Raw genomic sequence first — 25,748 nt, forward strand, 5'->3', positions numbered from 1 at the left:
CTATTACTTATGCTTGGAACAAAAGGATCTGGATACTTCAGCCACCATAAAGATTTCCGCTGTCATCCATCACGGAAAACTAGACAGCCAGTACAAACGGTTGGCTAAAGTATATGCTCACTATCTTTAGAACAACAGTTGTCTCTGTTACGTAATCGCCTGACACCTGGGATAGAAGTGAAACAAATTCTTTATTCAAAAAATAGCACAATGAACAAATTTGACCTGTACATCAAAAGTAGGACAGGACAACCACACATTTATAGGGTCGGATTGTTTTTTGGGGGGGGGGATTCACATTTTCCATAAAAAAATGTGACATTATTTTTATGTGGCATTATAGGAAATCTACACTAGTTCACACAAACTGTTGTGATTTCAGCAAGCTTCATTAATACTCACGAAAGTGTCTGAAGCCGACCTTGCTCAGTGCTACACGGACTAGTTCAGCATTATACTCAGTAAATGGATTGGCCCTTAATACAGCAGATAAAACTCTAAACGCAAAACAATGGCATCTGTACATAGCTGCTCTATTGTGTCCAGTAACAAAACTACAGACATGTTTTACCACAACCACAGCGTCTACATACATAGGCAAAAAAAATTGGCGATCACAACATAAGAAACATTTGTCAATAAGTTCTGTCTTTTCCTAAAAAGGTCAAAGCTCCTAGAAGAGGCTGAGTGAAGGTCGAGTTGCCTAACGTATGAAATTAGATTCCGACAGACTGTGAAAGAGAAAGAAAAGGTTTTTCCATTTCATAGAAAATGTAAAAGCTTTTAAAACAATAAAAAATCTGAAATGAAAGAAACCTGGTCGACTGAAACATTAAAAAAAAACGGGTTTCAATTTAACCTTTAAATCATTGACAAACTTTTCATTCAACATAAAGATTTCAATAAATTTCTCCATACTACTTCATTGTTAGAAATTGGCCATGAAGAAAAAAAGGCTGCTATAAGGTGCATGAGTTTTAAACCCCGCTGGCCGCTAGTCCCAATAAGGAAGATGCTTGGGCTCTTCAGTCATACAATAAAAATGTTTTAGGTCTCACCAGTAATAGACCAATACAGCATTCCTCTCATGTAGGTAATTACGAGGTGATATACACACCGACATGTGTCTCTTAAAAAGAGAAGGGCCATTATCGACCTCTGTGGCAGGAACCGCACCCCCAACCCCATGCTTTGTGTCATAAAGCGCTCAAGTCCCTTTTAAAACGGGGGAGTGATGTCATCCGACAACAAGGCAACCCTCAACAGCGTTTGTTCAGAAATAGACGCCACATAAACATGAAGCGCCGTGAGTAAGAGTTTTGTTTCATTGAGTCATTTTCCGCTAAGATTACAGGCCAGAGCGGGTCCCAGAGCGGTCCCACCCGCTCGTCACAAATTACATGTTTACTTCAGTACACGGCTGGCATTTCTTTTTTTAATTTGTTTTATTTTTACAACAAACCGAGAGAGCGGTGGACTTTGACGCTCTCTCTTCGCCTCAAAGAGTCAGGATTGTAATTTGCTGGGAATTAGCCGGTCGACTTCTCGACGCCAGAATCCCAGGCCTGCTCCTTCAGCGCTTGGTAAATGTCTCACTCTTTTTGTGTGTGTGTGTGAGCGGGGAGACAGGGCACGGCAGGAGATGAGTCCAGCTGTGTAAACGACCTTTGACATTTTGCCCGCTAATGCACACAAAGTCTCAACCCAACAGGTTCAAGTCTGTCCTTTTGCCAGACATAACAAACGCCTCTCCCTCCCCCTGGAGTCGCTGCCTTCATCATCCATCAATAGATCTGGCTCTAGGACTACAGTGACCTCTGGTGTGACCCCTCTCCCCCGGGGGTCAAGCCCCCAGAACTGTGGGAGTTCCTCCCTCCCTCCGCTGACAGCTCTCAGCTGTTTTGTCCCTCACGGCTCCCCGTCCGGCCGCGGTGCTGCTCCAAACATAGCAGCAGCATCGCCAACCTCCTCTGTCGGCCGCCACCAAGTCGCCATCTCTGTCTCAACAATAAATACCATGGAATAAATACAGTAGAAATAAAGATACAAGCCCTCTTCCAGTCCAGGCAGAGCGTTAAGAGAAAAGCCCATCCGTCCTCATCCTCGATCGCGGTCCAGGCCGAGCGTTTAGAGAAACACCCCCCCAGGCAGAGATTCCAGTCCAGGCAGAGGGTTAGAGAAACGCCCCTCCACCCTCCTCCTCCATCACAGTCTAGGAGAAGCATTCGAGAAATGATGCCCTCGGCCTCCACCCTCCTCCTCTTCGATCGCGGTCCACTCCCAGTCCAGGCGGAGCTTTGGAGAAAAGCCCCTCCATCCTCCTCATCACCGTCCTGGTTTTCCCAGGAAAAGGTTTTTTCTTTTCTTTCGTTTAGTTAAATCAGTGACCCAGATGTTGGAAAGCTGATGGACGGTTCATTTCAGTTTGTCTCACGTGATGAACCTTGACCGTCTCTCCTCTCGACACCAGTCCAGCTTGCTATTGGCTACAGACCACCACCGCCAATCCTCATCAGGTTAACCGGCTTGAGTTTGTGTGTAAGTGTGTGTGTGTAGGTGTGTGTAGGTGTGTATAGGTGTGTATGTGTCAGCTCCCTCTCTCTCCATCGTGGATTCAGTCCCAGAGTTCAGGAGCGTGTGTTACGTTACAATATGGTGGCCTGCCGGATTAATGTTTACCCATAAACACACTGTGGATACCCAGGCAAAGCCACAAATGACCGGTTGTCTACACTAAGGCCAGTGCCGGTCAGCTCTTCTCGGCAAGGGGGGGGGGGTTCGATCCACCTGTCTGGTTCCTTTCCCTATTCTCCCCAAAGAGTTCTCCAGGAAGGAGGGCAGGCAGTGATGTGTGCACCTGGCTCTACTCATAGGATAACACTCAGGACAGCTATTCTATAAGGGGGGGGATGGCTGGGGGTTGGGGGGGGGTAGGAGGGTGAATGTCAATGGGAGTGTGTGAGGGAATGTAGGTGGGGGGGGGGGGGGGGGGCGGGGCGGGGGCCTCAGGCTGCTAGTCGATGAACTTGTGGGTGTCCCCGTAGAGCCACCGCTGGGGCGGCATGGCGGCCTCGTTGAGATAGCTGCACTCGTCGCTGCACTTGCACGACTGGATGAACATCACGGACCTCTCGAAGCGCTCGCCGTCGTGGCAGGCGAAGGTCACGGTGGCGGTGCGCGTGCGGCGGGGCGAGCAGCAGCGGCCGTCCCGGCACACGCCGCAGTAGTTGGGTCGGTAGAGGCGGGTGCTTCTGCAGCCGGCGTAGGAGAGGCGGTGGGGCTCCGGGGCCTTGTGGGTACGAGAGCATTTCCTGCCTTTCTGTGGGGAAACAGGAGAGAGAGAGAGAGAGAGAGTGCTGTGAATTCCACCGAGAAAGCAAAAGAGACACAGTTACAACATCACACGAAAAGGGAGAGATGAGTAAGTCTGGTCAACACACTTTTCCTCTGAAGCCCTGTTAGTGGGATCTAGGAATCAGGAGACACAACCGTAATACTACCCATCAGCATAGAATACCTGTCGCCACCACACTGAGCCATGGGAAAGCGCCGTTAATGGCATTGGCACAGAGAGAGAAAGAGAGAAAAACAAGAGCAGAGGTCAGAACAAAAGATCCAGAGAGAGGGGTCATCCAACAATGGGTATGAACCATGTGCTTAGCAGCACATTAACGCCCACGACAGCTCTGCAAACACTGGGAGAGCGCGGCCCAACAGGTGCCCGACGAGTGGCAGAGTGGAGCCCTTCAGCCCTACATCCAGGGCTTGGCATTAACTTTTTGGCTCACCAGCCACTGTGGCTAGTGGTTTTCCAAAGTCACTAGCCACTCAGCATTTTCACCAGCCAAAAATCACACACACACACACACACACATCCAGTTCGTTTTTATAACTTAACCTAGCCATTTTATTTGGATCATCATCATTCCAATATATTCAGGTGTTAAATTTCATTTTCAAAATGGCTAGGTTAAGTTATGAAAGCTGGAGGGAAAACAACATTGTATTTGAAGTTACTGCACTTTGCCTGTACATTACCTGTATAATTATTTAAGGAAATCGTGCAGCAGAGTGCAGTATCTGCTTTTTTGGGGTTAATTAAAATAATTACGTCATATTTTTGGTATGCCTAAAGATTACTTCATTAATACATGTTAAATATGGGTACTATCATCTATCTACCTATAACACATTTTGGATGGCAAGTCAAATAACTTTAAAGCCATTTTTCTCAGTTTCACTGTTTGGAAGTTACTGCGGTCTGCCTGGGTTTTGAGTGTGATTTTGTAGTTACTGCAGTTTTAAAACCCCATATCTATTTTTTTTTAACAAATGTTTTTTTTAACATGAAACTAGACAAACAATACAGTAACAGTAATAATCAATGATAAATCACAGGACAATGACTATAACAACAATAATGACAGTCCAGTAATTAAATCAAAATAAATGTAGATTAAAAGACGTAAAAATAATAAATACAATACATGTGCTCTTGCTCGCTCTTCCTCGCTCTTTCCTTCTCCTTCTCCTTCCCCTTCCCTCCCCCTCCACCCCCCCCCCCTCAGGACCCCCACTTGGACTATACATCCACTATTTCATTTAACATCAGAAAATTACAAGTTTATATGCTTCCCTTTATCTTCTCCACCACAGCTACCCAGACTGCTATGCTGGCTTCATAAAACCCCATATCTCCAAAACTGAGCGACATTAACATCTGAAACTTGGTCACAAGATAAAACATTTATTGGCCAAGTTCAATTTCACTCATAACTCAATTTAGACTTTTTTCAAGTTACTGCGGTTAGCCTTGACAGGGCAGTATAGTGCAAAGTTTGGCTACTTGAGACAGAGAGAGAGAGAGAGACTCATTACGCACGACGCAAGTAAGCTCGCACTGTGTTCCGAGAGAGAGAGAGAAAGAGAAAGACTCTCATTACGCACGATGCAAGTAAGCGCGCACTGCGTTCCAAGAGAGAGAGATAGAGAAAGAGACTCTTCACTACGACTCTAAAACGGTGACGCTGCACGGTCTATCCGCCAAAGTGGCTGGTAAGAGTGACGGAGTTACACGCCACTGCCGAATTCTACCCGCATTTGGCGGGTGTTAATGTCAAGCCCTGCCTACATCACACACAAACCAAAAGGAGCACATTAGAGGCTCACAAAAGCCACAGGCGCTCCGCGTGGGAGAGGTCCACGTGGGAGAGGTGGAGTGAAGAACACACCAGCTCCAGATTCAGCCCCGCCCACGCAGACACAAAGACAAAGTTTTACTTTTCCTTTTAACACTTTCAGAGCCGGCCGTGTTTTCCTTTTTACCCCCTTGAATGCCCAGCACCACTTCAATGTTAACGTTAATAACGCCTAATCTATGGTTTAAATTATGGGTCTAATCTGCCCGTCGCATTATCAATGACCCATTTCCAGTCAACATTGTCAAAGCGGATTGTTTTTTTATCGGTTCATTTCCGTTTTATATCATTTTGAAAAGCCCTCGTTTTCACGGAAAAAAGAAGAGATTCCATGATAATCGCCCTGTACTGGAATATTCTAGAACGTTGTCATTTTTCGGCCTATTTATGAATCGTTTTCAAATAAACGCTAGATTATCGATAGTATATGTGTACGTGTGCACGCTGGTGCCGCGCGCTGAAAATCGATTCTCTCAGTTCCTGATCGCTTTTACAGTCAAACAGCCATATCACATTATAGGGGGAAAGCTTATATCTCCGTGAAAACGGGTCCGATTATCCTAAGACTGGTAAAATAGATTCCTTACCTGAGATCAGATGGTATCCAAATGGATTATTCCAATTCCTGATCGCCATTCCGAAAATTATCCTTTTATTGATCCACAGCGTATACTGTAAAACACATAATCCCGCTGCTCTGAGGGTCCAGAATGAAGCTGATCGACTCCGGTCACATGCGTAAGAAGTAATATGTGGAGTCCGGGTTTTTTTTTATCATGCCTTTTCATTGAGTCCAATCCAAAAGGGTGAATTACCATCTGGGAGACGATAGGGGGCGCTTTTTTCACATCTGAGCGCCTGGGGTGGCTGATTTACCAACGGTAGACTCGGTTGATGAAATATGAATTCAGATCGCTAATAAAAAAAAGAAGAGCAAAAACGAATATTCTTGTTATGGGCATTCAACCCGCGGGGGGTAAACCCGAGAAAACTCGGGTTGGGCAATCAAAGTGTTAAAAGCAGAGCGGCCGGGGCTCCAGTAGCTCACCATGTACCTCGACGCGAAAGCGTCTGGGTTTACCGTGCTGCGTCACGGATCTGGTTGACTCCGAGTTCGATTCCCGGACCCGCCGTCATTTGCCGAATGTCTTCCCCTGTTCTCCCTCCCGTTTCACCCTGCATCTGTCGGTCATGCTTGACCAGAAAAGCGATAAACGCTAAAAAAATTAAGTTTAAAAAAAAAAAAAAAAAAAAAGCAGAGCGGCCGGTCCAATCACTTCACTAGTTTATGGAGACAGTAGGGAGACGAAGCAGATCAGACGCAGGAGAGAAGGTTCTGGAGAGATTGGATCCCATGCCAACAGGTTCCAGAGACGAGCACCACGGGCCAGTGTCACACGTCATGGCCATCGTCAACACCGGCCACATGGTTTACGCAAACCCCGGCCATTTTCCACAAAATTGCTTTATTTTTTAGATATCGTGTTTGTTTAGCCTACATTTTGTCCATATTCAATAAACATTACAGAATGTACTAAAAGTAGAGGTGATTTGATATCAATGCGCACATTTGAATGGCTTGTAGTACAGTCATTTTAGGTCAAATAAATGGTGTAGTGACTTTCAAAAGGGTGAACTACCTACCTAGCAACCTTCAAGTCTCGTAGAGTGTCTTTACACATTATCTCAACATGAAACACAGAGCAACCTTCAAGTCTCGTAGAGTGTCTTTACACATTATCTCAACATGAAACACAGAGCAACCTTCAAGTCTCGTAGAGTGTCTTTACACATCATCTCAACATGAAACACAGAGCAACCTTCAAGTCTCGTAGAGTGTCTTTACACATTATCTCAACATGAAACACAGAGCAACCTTCAAGTCTCGTAGAGTGTCTTTACACATTATCTCAACATGAAACACAGAGCAACCTTCAAGTCTCGTCTCGTAGAGTGTCTTTACACATTATCTCAACATGAAACACAGAGCAACCTTCAAGTCTCGTCTCGTAGAGTGTCTTTACACATTATCTCAACATGAAACACAGAGCAACCTTCAAGTCTCGTAGAGTGTCTTTACACATCTTTCAACATGAAACACAGAGCAACCTTCAAGTCTCGTAGAGTGTCTTTACACATTATCTCAACATGAAACACAGAGCAACCTTCAAGTCTCGTAGAGTGTCTTTACACATCTTTCAACATGAAACACAGAGCAACCTTCAAGTCTCGTAGAGTGTCTTTACACATCATCTCAACATGAAACACAGAGCAACCTTCAAGTCTCGTAGAGTGTCTTTACACATCATCTCAACATGAAACACAGAGCAACCTTCAAGTCTCGTAGAGTGTCTTTACACATCATCTCAACATGAAACACAGAGCAACCTTCAAGTCTCGTAGAGTGTCTTTACACATCATCTCAACATGAAACACCTAGCAACCTTCAAGTCTCGTAGAGTGTCTTTACAGATCTTTCAACATGATCAGCAGTGAATGACTGATTAAAGAATTATGAAAAATTGGACTGGTATGGTCGATCAACCAGTATACCAATAATAGAGTTTTCCTTTTCACCATAGTCTGAAATTCTGTACTAAACAGAACCGTCTGAGAACCACTCTCCTAGAGGAACCTCTGGGTTAAAGAACGGAGAATGGAGGCTTATTTTAAAACATTTTAAAGTGAAAACTGGGACCCCAGGCTACAACACTTCAATGATCTCATTGGAATCACTGATTGGAGTCGATAGTTTGGCCACTTTGTCATTCCACCACTACACCACGGGACACATGTGAACTTCACTACATCACGGGACACATGTGAACTTCACTACATCACGGGACACATGTGAACTTCACTACATCACTGGACACATGTGAACTTCACTACATCACGGGACACATGTGAACTTCACTACATCACGGGACACATGTGAACTTCACTACACCACTGGACACATGTGAACTTCACTACATCACGGGACACATGTGAACTTCACTACATCACTGGACACATGTGAACTTCACTACACCACGGGACACATGTGAACTTCACTACATCACTGGACACATGTGAACTTCACTACATCACGGGACACATGTGAACTTCACTACATCACTGGACACATGTGAACTTCACTACATCACGGGACACATGTGAACTTCACTACACCACTGGACACATGTGAACTTCACTACACCACTGGACACATGTGAACTTCACTACACCACTGGACACATGTGAACTTCACTACATCACGGGACACATGTGAACTTCACTACATCACTGGACACATGTGAACTTCACTACATCACGGGACACATGTGAACTTCACTACACCACTGGACACATGTGAACTTCACTACACCACTGGACACATGTGAACTTCACTACACCACTGGACACATGTGAACTTCACTACATCACGGGACACATGTGAACTTCACTACATCACTGGACACATGTGAACTTCACTACATCACGGGACACATGTGAACTTCACTACATCACGGGACACATGTGAACTTGGCGCTAACTTGCCCTGGGGGGGAAATCCATGCCCTGATCTGCTCTGTTGTCAACTCGTCATCCTGCTGGAGATATAGGCCTATTTGTTCACACAGCAACAGAACTGTGAATAGACAAGAGTGGCCGAGCGAGGCTCCAGCTAGAGAGAGCGAGAGCGAGAGCGAGAGCGAGAGAGAGAGAGAGAGAGAGAGAGAGAGAGAGAGAGAGAAAGAGAGTCTGAGAGAAAGCAAGAGAGTGGAAGAAAGAGGGGGGAGGGAGCGGAGAGAGAGGGAGGGAGAACTGTGAATAGACAGACAGAGTTGACTAGCGAGGCTGCCAGTGGGCAGAGCAGTTGATGAATACCATGATATTAATATCAGTCTGACCTCTTCTAAGCAGGCGGCCTACACCCCTTTCTCCAAATCTATTTGGAACGGTAGCAAGAGAACATGGGTGTGGGACATATGAGCAGGCATTGCCATTCATCCCCGCCTAGAAGAACATCACATAACACACTAACCTGCTGGGACCGTCCTCTTTCTAGAAGAACATCACATAACACACTAACCTGCTGGGACCGTCCTCTTTCTAGAAGAACATCACATAACACACTAACCTGCTGGGACCGTCCTCTTTCTAGAAGAACATCACATAACACACTAACCTGCTGGGACCGTCCTCTTTCTAGAAGAACATCACATAACACACTAACCTGCTGGGACCGTCCTCTTTCTAGAAGAACATCACATAACACACTAACCTGCTGGGACCGTCCTCTTTCTAGAAGAACATCACATAACACACTAACCTGCTGGGACCGTCCTCTTTCTAGAAGAACATCACATAACACACTAACCTGCTGGGACCGTCCTCTTTCTAGAAGAACATCACATAACACACTAACCTGCTGGGACCGTCCTCTTTCTAGAAGAACATCACATAACACACTAACCTGCTGGGACCGTCCTCTCTCTAGAAGAACATCACATAACACACTAACCTGCTGGGACCGTCCTCTTTCTAGAAGAACATCACATAACACACTAACCTGCTGGGACCGTCCTCTTTCTAGAAGAACATCACATAACACACTAACCTGCTGGGACCGTCCTCTCTCTAGAAGAACATCACATAACACACTAACCTGCTGGGACCGTCCTCTTTCTATAGATTGTTAGCTCTCTCACCCATTCACTCACTCACTCACTCACTCACTTGTTCATGCAGTAACCCACTACCCCACCCTTTCACTTGATCTCTCTCTCTCTCTCTCTCTCACCCTCTCACCCTCTCTCTCTCTCTCTCTCTCTCTCTCTCTCTCTCTCTCTCTCTCTCTCTCTCTCTCTCTCTCTCTCTTTACCTTCACTGGGATGGACATGGAGCTGCAGGGACGGATGTTGCAGAGGCGGGTCTCCTTCACCATCTTACACTGAGCGTTGTCATTGGTGACGCGAGAGGACACGCCCATCCCACAGCTCCGAGAACACTGGGACCAGGAAGTGGTCTGAACTGCACACTGATCTCCCACCTGCCGCCAAGCTAGAGAGAGAGAGAGGGGGAGAGAGAGAGAGTTATACGATGAAAATAACAGAGAACAACACAGACGGGGATGTGTAAACGCCGGAGAGGCAGAAACACAGGAAGAGAAACGGAGGTGAAGGAAAAAGCAAGATTGGGCGACAGAGGGCCAGGAGGAGAGAGAGGGGAAAGGGTAAGAGAGAGAGAGAGAGAGAGAGAGAGAGAGAGAGAGAGAGAGAGAGAGAGAGATGTAAAGCACACTGGCTGCATTCACGGAACAGGCAACACTGAAGCATAGAGAGAGTGATTACAGAGAGGGAAAACTGGGTGACAGAGGTATGTGCTGTATGAGAGAGAGAGAGAGAGAGAGAGAGAGAGAGAGAGAGAGAGAGAGAGAGAGAGAGAGAGAGAGAGAGAGAGAGAGAGAGTGTGTGCATGTGCGTTTGTGTACGTGCGCGTGAGTGCACCTCTGGTGTACAAGGAGCCAGTGGAAAACATGTAGCGTGCACACTATTACACACACACACACACACACACACACACACACACACACACACACACACACACACACCCACACACCCACACACAGATGCAGGGGGAAAAGCGAGGGCAGTGCACAGTGGGGCCGTTTGTGCGTCGGTGGGGTTAAAAAGACTACAGCGCAACATGACGCTTTACTGCGGCCGGGAAACAGGCGGCGCTCTGAGGCGACACGGCGGCAGCGCTGCACCCTCACCAGCCAGGTGCTTGTGTCCACGTGGCTTCTCCCACTTCCTGCCCACCTCCACCAGCTCGTTGCCCAGCGCGTCCTCCTTCCCGGGCTTGTAGGGGTAGGGCTTGGGGTACGGCTTGGGGTAGGGCTTGGGGTAGGGGTAGGCCGGATAGGGCATGAAGGGGTAGGGCGGGTAGGCGGGAGGCTGGGGCCGGCGGTGGGACGGGGACACGGCGGCGGTCCCCTTGTGGCAGTCGATGCTGAGGCAGCACTGGCCGGGCACCTTGACGAGCCGCGGGCTGGGGCAGGAGAGGGAGGCCAGGGGCACGTGGCTGGGGCACAGGGGCACGCAGCCCACCGCCCCGTCGATGCAGGTGCACTGGTGCTTGCAGCCGGCGCGGAAATTCTCCCCGTTTTGGTAGATCCGTCCGTTGTATTCACAGGAGCGGCCCTCTGCTTTGGCTGTGAGGGGGAAGACGCATGTGGCTGGTTTAGAACACCATGTGGATGAGGTGGGATTACGTCATCAACGACACTGGATATAGTAGGAGCATACACACATTGGAAAAAGTTATGTTACAATATTCTTCCGATATTCATATATCACCATACATGCTCAGGTAGGGAAAATCACATGTTAAAAAAAGTATACAATTAATCATATCCAATGTGGTATAGAATGGCCATGATATCAGGATGTAGAATTGCATTACGACATTGGAAATCACCTGTTGATATTACTTTTAAAGAATGGATGGAACTAATGTTCCGGACAGCATCATATGAAAGGGTGACATATAGAGTCGCAGGGAGAGAGGATATCTTCGCTGAGGTATGGGACAGTTTTCTACACCTGACTGAACGGTCTGGGGACGAATGATTAAGGTGGGGTTTCAGTATTATCAATGATGAAGGTGAAAAATGGGATCTGACCTGATGGTACCTATACTTTATATTGTATTATGTATGTATATGCATTAACGTATATGCATCTTGGTTATATATGCACATATAGTAATGTTTTTTTTTTGTAAGTATTTTTTATAATTTCCATGTCTGTTTTTGGTATGTCTGTATAAGTCTTTTGTATGTTTTATATGTCTATACGAAAAAGAAAAAAAAACAAATCTTGGAATTTGCATATTATGCTGTTGAAAGATATCTTTGAATATTTGTAAGATTTGTGCAAAAATATCAAAAAAAAAAAAAAAAAAAAAGATTAATCATATCCAATTCATCATATTCGACTGCATAGTGAGGACTGCACTCGATCGCAGACATCTTGGTAGGAGATATCATTAAATGAGCTGTGGCATTCATTGCACCATATTGGTTGGCAAAACATGCCATGGGAATACTATGAATATGATACTGAAACTGTAATTTTTTATTGACTTTCTCAAATACAGAATCTGACTTAATATTCAATAGCAATGGAGTTTAAACAACAATGATAAGATAACACAGACAGACGATATTAAACAGTGAGTACTGATATATTGTCCAGCATTAACATGAGGACAATTAACATATTAAGAAGAGACTCGTGTTTAAATGTCTTTGAAATGAAAGAGAGGAAATTAATTAAATGAAGACGGAAGTAGATGAACAAAGAGAAAGATAGAAAGAAAGAGAGACTATCTCCAGTTTTATGAAGGAGGCTCTATTATTAGACTGGAGAGGAATTTGACTCGTTTACAATGTCCTTTCACTTCAGTCCCTCTGCGGAAACACCCACTGTTATTAGAAACACCCCCATAAAACACCACAAATACACCTCTCTACATAGAAACACTCCAAATACACCTCTACATAGAAACACTCCAAATACACCACTCTACATATAAACACCACAAATACACCTCTCTACATAGAAACACTCCAAATACACCTCTCTACATAGAAACACTCCAAATACACCACTCTACATATAAACACTCCAAATACACCTCTCTACATAGAAACACCACAAATACACCTCTCTACATAGAAACACTCCAAATACACCTCTCTACATAGAAACACTCCAAATACACCCCTCTACATATACACACTCCAAATACACCTCTCTACATATAAACACTCCAAATATACCCCTCTACATATAAACACTCCAAATATACCTCTCTACATATAAACACCACAAATACACCTCTCTACATATAAACACTCCAAATACACCTCTCTACATATAAACACTCCAAATATACCTCTCTACATATAAACACCACAAATACACCTCTCTACATATAAACACTCCAAATACACCTCTCTACATAGAAACACTCCAAATATACCCCTCTACATAGAAACACTCCAAATATACCTCTCTACATATAAACACCACAAATACACCTCTCTACATATAAACACTCCAAATACACCTCTCTACATAGAAACACTCCAAATATACCCCTCTACATAGAAACACTCCAAATATACCTCTCTACATATAAACACCACAAATACACCTCTCTACATATAAACACTCCAAATATACCACTCTACATAGAAACACTCCAAATATACCTCTCTACATATAAACACCACAAATATACCCCTCTACATAGAAACACCACAAATACACCTCTCTACATATAAACACTCCAAATACACCTCTCTACATAGAAACACCACAAATATACCCATCTACATATAAACACTCCAAATATATCCCTCTACATAGAAACACCCCAAATATACCCCTCTACATATAAACACTCCAAATACACCTCTACATATAAACACTCCAAATACACCTCTCTACATAGAAACACCACAAATATACCCCTCTACATATAAACACTCCAAATATACCCCTCTACATAGAAACACTCCAAATACACCTCTACATATAAACACTCCAAATACACCTCTCTACATAGAAACACCACAAATACACCTCTCTACATAGAAACACCACAAATACACCTCTCTACATAGAAACACCACAAATACACCTCTCTACATATAAACACTCCAAATACACCTCTCTACATAGAAACACTCCAAATATACCCATCTACATAGAAACACTCCAAATATACCTCTCTATATATAAACACCACAAATACACCTCTCTACATATAAACACTCCAAATACACCTCTCTACATAGAAACACTCCAAATATACCTCTCTACATAGAAACACCACAAATACACCTCTCTACATAGAAACACCACAAATACACCTCTCTACATAGAAACACCACAAATACACCTCTCTACATATAAACACTCCAAATACACCTCTCTACATAGAAACACTCCAAATATACCCCTCTACATAGAAACACTCCAAATATACCACTCTACATATAAACACCACAAATACACCTCTCTACATATAAACACTCCAAATACACCTCTCTACATAGAAACACTCCAAATATACCCCTCTACATAGAAACACCACAAATACACCTCTCTACATAGAAACACCACAAATACACCTCTCTACATAGAAACACCACAAATACACCTCTCTACATATAAACACTCCAAATACACCTCTCTACATAGAAACACTCCAAATATACCCCTCTACATAGAAACACTCCAAATATACCTCTCTACATATAAACACCACAAATACACCTCTCTACATATAAACACTCCAAATACACCTCTCTACATAGAAACACTCCAAATATACCTCTCTACATAGAAACACCACAAATACACCTCTCTACATAGAAACACCACAAATACACCTCTCTACATAGAAATACCACAAATACACCTCTCTACATATAAACACTCCAAATACACCTCTCTACATAGAAACACTCCAAATATACCCCTCTACATAGAAACACTCCAAATATACCACTCTACATATAAACACCACAAATACACCTCTCTACATATAAACACTCCAAATACACCTCTCTACATAGAAACACTCCAAATATACCCCTCTACATAGAAACACTCCAAATATACATCTCTACATATAAACACCACAAATACACCTCTCTACATATAAACACTCCAAATATACCACTCTACATAGAAACACTCCAAATATACCTCTCTACATATAAACACCACAAATATACCCCTCTACATAGAAACACCACAAATACACCTCTCTACATATAAACACTCCAAATACACCTCTCTACATAGAAACACCACAAATATACCTCTCTACATATAAACACTCCAAATATATCCCTCTACATAGAAACACCCCAAATATACCCCTCTACATATAAACACTCCAAATACACCTCTACATATAAACACTCCAAATACACCTCTCTACATAGAAACACCACAAATATACCCCTCTACATATAAACACTCCAAATATACCCCTCTACATAGAAACACCCCAAATATACCCCTCTACATATAAACACTCCAAATACACCTCTACATATAAACACTCCAAATACACCTCTCTACATAGAAACACCACAAATACACCTCTCTACATAGAAACACCACAAATACACCTCTCTACATAGAAACACCACAAATACACCTCTCTACATATAAACACTCCAAATACACCTCTCTACATAGAAACACCACAAATACACCTCTCTACATATAAACAGCACAAATATACCCCTCTACATATAACACCCCCATAAAACACTCCAAATACACCCCTCTACATGGAAACACCCCAAATACACCCCTCTACATGGAAATACACCAGTTTATAGAGAAACACCCTATATTGTCACGGTCGTGACTTTCACCCCCTTTCCCCCCCCCCCCCCTCCCTCCCTCTGGTGTTTCTTTCCCATTCCTTGTGTTTCCAACTGCAGAGCCACATTGAAGTCTGTGTTCACCACCCCCAGCTGTTGTCTGTTAGTCTTGATTTCCCCATGTGTATTTAAGTTTCATCCCCGGTCTTTATCCAGTCATTTGTCTGTCTTTGCCATCTGTACTTTTACTAGACGCTACTTTTTGTGTGTTTGTCATCTGCCTCCTGCCTGTGTCCTGCACTTGCGTCCTCTACAACAAGAAGTTACCAAGCTCTTGATTTTTAACCCATGATAAAGATCAGCTCTACCTGTGGTTATAAAAGATCAATGGCGCAGACAGGTGTGTGGGAGAATCGCTGCTGGTGTGAACAACCAGGCTACTGCTCTACTGCTGGTGTGAACAACCAGGCTACTGCTCTACTGCTGGTGTGAACAACCAGGCTACTGCTCTACTGCTGGTGTGAACAACCAGACTACTGCTCTACTGCTGGTGTGAACAACCAGACTACTGCTCTACTGCTTGTGTGAACAACAAGGCTACTGCTCTACTGCTGGTGTGAACAACCAGGCTACTGCTCTACTGCTGGTGTGAACAACCAGGCTACTGCTCTACTGCTGGTGTGAACAACCAGACTACTGCTCTACTGCTGGTGTGAACAACCAGGCTACTGCTCTACTGCTGGTGTGAACAACCAGGCTACTGCTCTACTGCTGGTGTGAACAACCAGACTACTGCTCTACTGCTGGTGTGAACAACCAGACTACTGCTCTACTGCTGGTGTGAACAACCAGACTACTGCTCTACTGCTGGTGTGAACAACAAGACTACTGCTCTACTGCTGGTGTGAACAACCAGGCTACTGCTCTACTGCTGGTGTGAACAAGCAGGCTACTGCTCTACTGCTGGTGTGAACAACCAGACTACTGCTCTACTGCTGGTGTGAACAACCAGACTACTGCTCTACTGCTGGTGTGAACAACCAGACTACTGCTCTACTGCTGGTGTGAACAACCAGACTACTGCTGGTGTGAACAACCAGGCTACTGCTCTACTGCTGGTGTGAACAACCAGACTACTGCTGGTGTGAACAACCAGGCTACTGCTCTACTGCTGGTGTGAACAACCAGGCTACTGCTCACACAATAATTTACATTTTGCAGCACTTCGGGACGCTTCGGCCCTGGTCTATTTCCAGCGTGAGGCTGCCTCCGTGTTGTGTCGTCAATGCCAGCCCTAGGGGTAGCGAGTGGAAGCCACCGGCAGCTGTTTAGAGGAGATACGTCTTCAGCTTCTGTATCTCTCCTCGAAGCACCGACTGGGCAGCTGTTTTGGAGGAGATACTGTACGTCTTCAGCTTCTGTATCTCTCCTCGAAGCACTGGCTGTCTAGCACCCCTTCAGCCCCAGCCTCTCTACTCTTCCACCCATCATGCCACATTCGGCTGTTTCACAGTTGGCCAGGCCGACACTTCCCGACCGGAAGAGTTCCCGAGCTCACGCGGGCGTCGCCTATGCAGTTGGGTGGAACGGGGCTATGACGGGTCCTTCTTATGGAGGATTTCCATAAGCCCTTCAGATTCTTCAGACCTTTCCCTGCCCGTCCGCCCGCCCGCCTGTCTGTCTGTCTTCACTAGTTTAATATGATGATGTGTCTTTGTCTGTCTGCTGGACTGTCCCTCTCACGCCTGCCTGTTCCTGCCCCCATGCGTTTCCACTAGGGATGTCCGATATTATCGGCATACCGATATTATCGGCTGATATTGGCATTAAAATGTAATATCGGAAATGATCTGTATCGGTTTAAAAAAATTTATAATTATATATATATTTTTTTTACATTTATTTAACCTTTATTTACCCAGGCAAGCAACTAAGAACGAATTATTATTTTATTTATTGTCAAAAGTATGCATAATGTTGTGTTAATTCCACGACAAGAGATATGTAAGGTTAATTACCTGAAACACGCATATATCAGTATCGGTTGATATCGGTATCGGAAATTAAGAGTTGGACAATATCGGTATATCGGATATCAGTAAAAAAGCCAATATCGAACATCCCCTAGTTTCCACCTACAGTAGGTCCTGCATAGCCGTGTGAAAACTGTTCACCCAGCTGTGTCTCGTCATTGTTCATCACCCCCAGCTGTAGTCTTGATTTCCCAATGTGTATTTACGTTCCATTTCCCAATCTTTATCCGGTCGTTCATCAGTCTACGTACTTAGTCTGTACCTTTAGTAGTTTACTACTTCTTAGTAGTTTTGTTCTGCCAATTATTTGTTAGAGAAGACAGTGTTACACTGTTACTTCTGTACTCTGCCTACAATACATAATATTGTATAAATGAAAAATATGTATGTGCTCCATTATCAAAAAGACAAAGGTCATTATGTGCCCAGCTCCGCTCTGGGATTTTGCCCCTGCACCTCGAGACCGGACGTTACCGGGGGGTCACAGAAGAGGAGCGGATCTGTATTTACTGTGGTATCTATATTGAGAATGAGTTTCATTTGATGTTTTATTGTCCACTATACTATGAGTTGCGTAAAAAGTTATTTGACCGGTAAAAACCTTGAGTTAATGTGGTTTAGTGATGCAGATAGATTCAATGGATTTTTGATCACAGGGTTTTTGCACTTGCAGAATATTTAGAAAAAGCTTGGGATAAACACACGGAAATAACATACAAGTGATGTATTTTGGCCTCTGATGGTGTGCACGGTGTAGCTTAGAAACCCTGGGAAGTGATTGTTATGTTCAATTGTTGTTTTTGGTGTCTTTTTTTTGTGATCAAATCTTTTTATTTTATTTTTTCAAACATGAAACAAAGACATATCACAATACAATAATAATAATAATAATAATAATACATAAAAGACATCCCAATGCAACAACTTAACACAACAAGACAATAATTGAGACAGATTGCACAGTGACCAACCCGAGCCCCACCCCCCCCCCCCCCCCCCCCCATCAACCACGATCCCCAACCCTCGAAGACCCCGAGTCCGGTGCCCCAGCGAGTCAAAGCGTCAGCCTCTTTAACACCACGACCCGCCGAGGCCCCGAACCAGGGCCCCCCTCATTCGTTCATTCATTCACCCAGTGTTAGCTTTTTACTTTTTCATCTGCCTCCTGCCTGTGTCCTGCACTTTGGTCCTCTATATAACAACCCCTCCACATAGAAACACCCCCATACACAGAACCCCCTGTAGAAACACCCCCATACATAGAACCCCCTGTAGAAACACCCCAAATACACCCCTTTATGTAGAAACACCAAATACACACCTCTATATAGAAACACCCCCATACAACACCCCAAATACACCCCTCTATATAGAAACACCAAATACACTCCTCTATATAGAAACACCCCCATACAACACCCCAAATACACCCCTCTATATAGAAACACCCCCATACAACACCCCAAATACACCCCTCTATATGGAAACACCAAATACACTCCTCTATATAGAAACACCCCCATACAACACCCCAAATACACCCCTCTATATAGAAACACCCCCATACAACACCCCCAATACACCCCTCTATATAGAAACACCCCCATACAACACCCCAAATACACCCCTCTATATAGAAACACCCCCATACAACACCCCAAATACACCCCCTATATAGAAACACCAAATACAATACCACAGATACACCCCTCTACACACTTCATATAAACATGCATTTAAAAATGCCACTGACTGTGAGAGAAAGACAATGACTGAGTGAGTGAGTGAGTGGATGAGAGTGTGTGTGTGTGTGTGTGTGTGTGTGTGTGTGTGTGTGTGTGTGTGTGTGTGTGTGTGTGTGTGTGTGTGTGTGTGTGTGTGTGCATGAGTGTGTGTGTGTGTGTGTGTGTGTGTGTGTGTGTACACACTGAACTGCTTATGTAAACCTAAAATAGTTGGCCTGCTTTCAGTAGCTGCTCAGGAAGGTGTTCCATCTTTTAGAAATGATGGGAATGCCACCCATTTTAAGAATTCACACCTCGTTCCTGTGCCCCAGGACAGTTCAGTCAGCATTTGTGAACACGCACCACTCTCTCCTAAAGCTAGAATAGAAAAAATGAGGAAGAGAAACCCTCCAATCAGGGAGATGTCACTGGGATGTCTGAGGCTGCTCCATGGACAATAAATGGGACATTGATGTTTATATATATATGGCACTGGCCATATGATGTTTGTGTGAGCTCTGACCTGGAACTCTGCACTTTACCTTACACTGTATACACTTTATATATATATATATATATATATATATATATTCAAATTATGAATCCTTCACTGCACTGTCTTTGTCCTGTGTCTGTTGTTGCCGTTTGTTATGTGGAAAAAAGATCTATGTAAAAATGCATATACTGTAATTGTTTACACACATATGGCTCATTAAAGGAATCTGAATCTGAATCTTACACTCAACGGAGGTTTTAATTCTGGTTCAGACCTTTTACTAATACCAGAATGTAAACAGAATCTGGGTATAAGAGCTCACACAAACATCATGGCCTCATAAAAGGCAGAGCCCCATTCAGGTCATGTCTATGGAGCAGCCCCAGATTCGACATCCAAGTGACATCACCGATTGGGAGGGTTCTCTCTCTGAAGAGAGTGGTGTGTGTTCACAAATACTGACTGAACTATCCCGGAGCACCGAGAGAACATTATGTGAATTCTTAAAATGGGTGACATTCCCCTTTAACCCTCAAAGCCATACCAAAGACAAACTGACCTCGCCTGGCTCTATAGTTACCCGTTCTCTCACTCGACCCTGAGCTGAAATCAAAACTCTACATGCCATTCTTCATCTCAAACACACCGTCATGGATCCATGCTAAGGTATATATATTGTATACAATACAATAGCAAGTTATGTAATTATTACATAATATAGATATTTCCCCCCTCTTTTTTGTTTTTCTCCCAATATCTAAAGAAATTTGCCTATATGTTGGATATTATATATTCCATATATATTATATTGGATGAGAATAGACCATTTTGAATTAAATAAAAAGGCCATCGATCATGATCACAGATTTGTACTGGGAAAACCACATATCGTAAAATATCATTAACACTTTGACTGCCAGGGGGCGTCTTTAGACGTCTTTGCTGGCGATGCTAAAGTTGCCGGGGGACGCTTTACGTCGTCTTTATATCAATATTTCAAAAATCTGCGATCTGATCCATAATGTCCCTCCGCTGGCCTGAGACACAAGTGTGATCTCCTCTCAATCCTCTAGCGGTTCAAGACCGCCATCTGGTGGCCGATCGGCAGATCGAAACCGGATGTCAACCTTTAACCCGGTAGGACTCACTCCATATGGGGTCCGGGCACTCGCTAATGTTAGAGAGACTCCGTCTTCACACAGTGAACATCGATCGCTGCAAATAACTTGAAAAAACAACATGATTTGGACGTATATATTATTATACAACCTGGAAATGGACCGACTATTTCAACATCCCATAATGGAAAACTGTCTACCCCACGCTGATCGCCCAACGGCCCGCGGAGACTGGGGTGAGTTTTAGCGTGTAATATTACCGTGTTCGACACTAACTGCTATGATGAACATTTGACCCACATTAGATGATTGGTATAACGCTGCCCACGGAATTATAAACGCCCCCTCGCCCATCCGGTCAACATCAGATGACGTGTAGTAACTTCTAGAAGTACGTCTAGTTGGAATTTTTTATATCGCCCCGATTGCCATCAAACTGTATTTCATCATCAATATAATGCATTTGGGGCTATATATCACGTTCTGGAGAAAGCTGCAGAAAGAGATGAAAACATACTTATACATTAGACCATACTTTACTATGAATATGTGAATGAAAAAGTTTAACGTTGCTACACAATGAACAATACATATAGGACTTTGAATGGGCCCTAATAATGGCAATGTAGCAATAGAATTTAAAAAGTTATAGCCCTGCAAAGAAGGGGACTTTCTCCATAGACAAATAGCGCTGGCAATCTATGGTATATCATTAATTTAACCTTAGGCAACCAAAGTGTTAACTAGAAGATAGAAAATGATCATGTGATATTTCGACCATATTTTCCCAGCCCAGCTATTTACCACTTTCTACAACCCATCATGGTTTACATACCCCTGCAAATGCCATGGGTGCGGCCAACATCGTTGCCATAGTTACACTCCAGACCCTTGTGGTGGTCGCAGGGCCGTCCCTCATGGCAGTCCTGGTTGAGTTGAGCGGCACACACCTTACAGCAGCCACAGCCATCTGGTACCGAGCTGACCCCTGGGGGGCAGGAGGGGGGCCCCGCTGGGCACCCGCACACCACTGGGCATCCTGCACTCACCTACAGGGGGCGCCGTGGAGGAGGGAGACCATGGTGAGTTCATGGGAGGAAGAAATCGTAACAAGTGATGGTGCTTTTTAGTGGTTTAGTTGGGGATGCACCAATACGACAACCTACCAATGTGATCCATCGCTTTTACATAAAGGTATAGACGATTAGACGTAGGCCATTAGTCTTACTAGCACAGACGTAGACCATTAGTCTTACTAGCACAGACGTAGACCATTAGTCTTACTAGTATAGACGTAGACCATTAGTCTTACTAGCACAGACGTAGACCATTAGTCTTACTAGCACAGACGTAGACCATTAGTCTTACTAGTATAGACGTAGACCATTAGTCTTACTAGTATAGACGTAGACTATTAGTCTTACTAGTATAGACGTAGACCATTAGTCTTACTAGTATAGACGTAGACCATTAGTCTTACTAGCACAGACGTAGACCATTAGTCTTACTAGTATAGACGTAGACCATTAGTCTTACTAGCACAGACGTAGACCATTAGTCTTACTAGTATAGACGTAGACCATTAGTCTTACTAGCACAGACATAGACCATTAGTCTTACTAGTATAGACTTACACCACTAGCTTTACTAATATAGACATAGACCATTAGTTTTACTAGCACAGACATAGACCATTAGCTTAGTATAGATTTAGACCATTAGCTTTGCTAATATAAACATAGACCATTAGCTTTACTAGTATAGACTTAGACCATTCGTTTTACTAGTATAGACTTAGACCATTAGTTTTACTAATATAGACTTAGACCATTAGCTTTACTAATATAGACTTAGACCATTAGCTTTACTAATATGGACTTAGACCATTAGCTTTACTAATATAGACTTAGACCATTAGCTTTACTAATATAGACTTAGACCATTAGCTTTACTAATATAGACTTAGACCATTAGCTTTACTAATATAGACTTAGACCATTAGCTTTACTAATATAGACTTAGACCATTAGCTTTACTAGTATAGACTTAGACCATTAGCTTAATATAGACTTAGACCATTAGCTTTACTAGTATAGACTTAGACCATTAGCTTTACTAGTATAGACTTACACCATTAGCTTTACTAGTATAGACTTACACCACTAGCTTTACTAATATAGACTTAGACCATTAGCTTTACTAGTATAGACTTAGACCATTAGCTTAATATAGACTTAGACCATTAGCTTTACTAGTATAGACTTAGACCATTAGCTTTACTAGTATAGACTTACACCACTAGCTTTACTAATATAGACTTAGACCATTAGCTTTACTAATATAGACTTAGACCATTAGCTTGGGGTCAGTAGACAAAAATAAAATAAATGTAATAAATGTTTCACCAGTATCTAATATCTTTATGTGTCAAAAACTACAACAACAAGTTGCTTTGCTTTGATTTCTGATATATGGCTCTTGGTATCCGTATTGGGGAGATTCTCCACCATACCGGTATGGTATATTATACACCCATATCTGTGCATTCCTAATTTTAGGGTCAGCTATTCCAGTTCCACACATGATTTGGATGTTGGGGGGAAAACAAGCTTCACACGACAACATACTTTTAGAAGAGCGGCGGATCTTTTGCAACTCAAAAGGAAATAATTGTTTGACTCGTGTTACCGCAGATTCCTCAGTGTGTGTTTGGTTTAACCCTTTCACTACCACTCTACAGAATGGTTAACCCTTTCACTGCCACATGGCAAATGATTAAAACCCTTTCACAACCACACTACAGAAGGTTAACCCTTTCACTACCACACTACAGACGGTTAACCATCTGTAGTGTGGTAGTGAAAGGTTAACCTTCTGTAGTGTGGTAGTGAAAGGGTTAAAATATTCTCTGAATACCCAGCACTGTCCCCCAGTGGCCCCAGCGACATGTCTGTCATCCTCTGTCGCCTTGCGCTTGGCATTCACCAAGAGAGCAAGGATGAAAGAGAAATTCACACACACACACCACAGCCCCTCCAAATCCAATAACTCAATAGCTCAGCAGGTATATTGATATCATAGATACTCTCAGCCCGCCTGTCCACGACCGGATCATAGGGATCCCTTCCTGGCTTAGCCACTCTCTAAACCCGGGGCAGGGGGAGGTGTGTGTGTGGTGTGGGGGGGTATATGGGTGGTGTGTGGGGAATATGGGTGGTGTGTGTGTGTGTGGGGGTATATGGGTGGTGTGGAGGGGTATGGGTGATGTGTGTGGGGGGGAGGGGGTATATGGGTGGTGTGTGGGGGGGGGGGGTATATGGGTGGTGTGTGTCTGTGTGTGTGTGGGGGGGGGGGGGGGGGGCTGGGGGCTGGAGAGAGAGGGCCTAAATTGTTTCCGCACAGTGAGCTTCATCTATTTCCAGTCTTGTATGTGTGTCACTTTTCATCTCTGTTTGTGATCCACACCGTGGGTCCTGGTGTGACACTTTACAAGCCAGTAAAAGCCAGTTCTGTGCTGTTCAAATATGATCCAGGAATCCAGGTAAACACAAGCGAACAAAGAGATACCTCCTGCCCTTACAGTGGCCTGGGAGGCTGGGTACCTATGAGGTAGCAGGTGTGATTCACACATAACCCATGTAGCAGAGACTATTCTACCTTTCCTTTTTTAGAGCAGTGTGGCAGGTCGGACATCAAGTAAGAAAGAATACGATTCAAATGCCACGTTATGGTAGCAATACCCTACATTATAACACACTTGTGACTAATAAAACCAAAGAGGGAGATAATGTGTTTTATTCTACTACTATTCTTGCTCCAGTAGTACGTATGTTGTGCCATGAGAGAGTACTAGATCGTTTGCTTTGACATCCGACACATGACGTTGTTTCAACATGGTCATACCAAAATATGTAAATTATAACAATACGATAACAGTCTAATAACGACAGCAAATAACGAGAGAAAAGACTCGCATATTGCAACGTAGGTATACAGCCGAACCGCGAGAACAGCTGTACTGTTACTTGACCAGCCAACACGTGAGTCTTTATTCCTTGTGTTTACAAAGGCCTATACACGCAAAATGAAACAAAACAAATCTTATACACTTACCAAGCCGATAGTCACCATTTGAAATGCCGCTAGGAACAGTAATATCCCCATGTTGACGACAGAAAGAAGACAGGAAAAATAAATTGAAGCGAAAACAACTGAAGTCACAGCAGAATAAATCCACTGACGCCCAAACAACAAACAAAACAAAACAAACAATGGGGTTTTGTCCACGGGAGTAATTCCAAAACGTTTTAATAATGAACAATCATCCTTTTGATTCCTCCATCACCTGTGTGCATTTTCACCGTTTCAAGTTTGAGGCTGCTTTTATATCACCCCCTTACTTTGTATGACGACCCCGCCCCCCGGAGACCGCCTTTATCCAATTAGGACACAGGCGCGTGGCCAAGGTATTCCAAAAGGGGCGGGACCTCGGAGCTCCAAAACGGATAGCTTGAGGTTTTAGGGCGTGGCTAACGATGAATGCAGTCATTCATAAAAATTCAGTATTACTACATTCCAAAGAGGACCTGGCTTTTGGGTGTTTATTTATTTATGTTTGAGCGAAAATAATATTATTGATGTTTTAAAGTCGTTTTCACACGCATACCTCTGTCCGGCTGCTGCTTTGTGAACGGCAAGATAAATATGCTCAGCTGCCTGTCTGCACTACATTAATAGTAGGGCAGCCATAGAAAACAGTTAGGAATTTCCTCCC

At 43.7% G+C, this 25,748-nt stretch overlaps 1 protein-coding gene across 1 annotated transcript; it reads right to left on the reverse strand.

Annotated features, from left to right (window-relative positions):
* Positions 1-172: 172 nt before the first annotated feature.
* LOC311241215 (CCN family member 1) lies at positions 173-25,315 on the reverse strand. The gene is made up of 5 exons (XM_084329970.1): positions 25,088-25,315; positions 21,810-22,023; positions 10,963-11,400; positions 10,069-10,247; positions 173-3,319 (listed from the first exon to the last, which is right to left on the reverse strand). Exons 1-5 carry the CDS (start codon positions 25,136-25,138, stop codon positions 3,014-3,016), a joined length of 1,188 nt encoding a protein of 395 aa, XP_084186096.1. The 5' UTR covers positions 25,139-25,315; the 3' UTR covers positions 173-3,013.
* Positions 25,316-25,748: the final 433 nt, after the last annotated feature.

This window comes from Notolepis coatsorum, assembly GCF_963971535.1.
Source record: "Notolepis coatsorum genome assembly, chromosome: 14".
Lineage (NCBI taxonomy): Eukaryota > Metazoa > Chordata > Actinopteri > Aulopiformes > Paralepididae > Notolepis > Notolepis coatsorum.

What these genes read in the sequence shown, in the direction of transcription:
- LOC311241215 (XM_084329970.1), bottom strand. Translation starts at nt 25,138, where the DNA reads ATGGGGATATTACTGTTCCTAGCGGCATTTCAAATGGTGACTATCGGC. An exon ending in TGGACACAAGCACCTGGCTG is followed by an intron (nt 10,248 to 10,962) that starts GTGAGGGTGCAG and finishes CTCTCTCTCTAG; the next exon opens with CTTGGCGGCAGGTGGGAGAT. An exon ending in CCATGTCCATCCCAGTGAAG is followed by an intron (nt 3,320 to 10,068) that starts GTAAAGAGAGAG and finishes GTTTCCCCACAG; the next exon opens with AAAGGCAGGAAATGCTCTCG.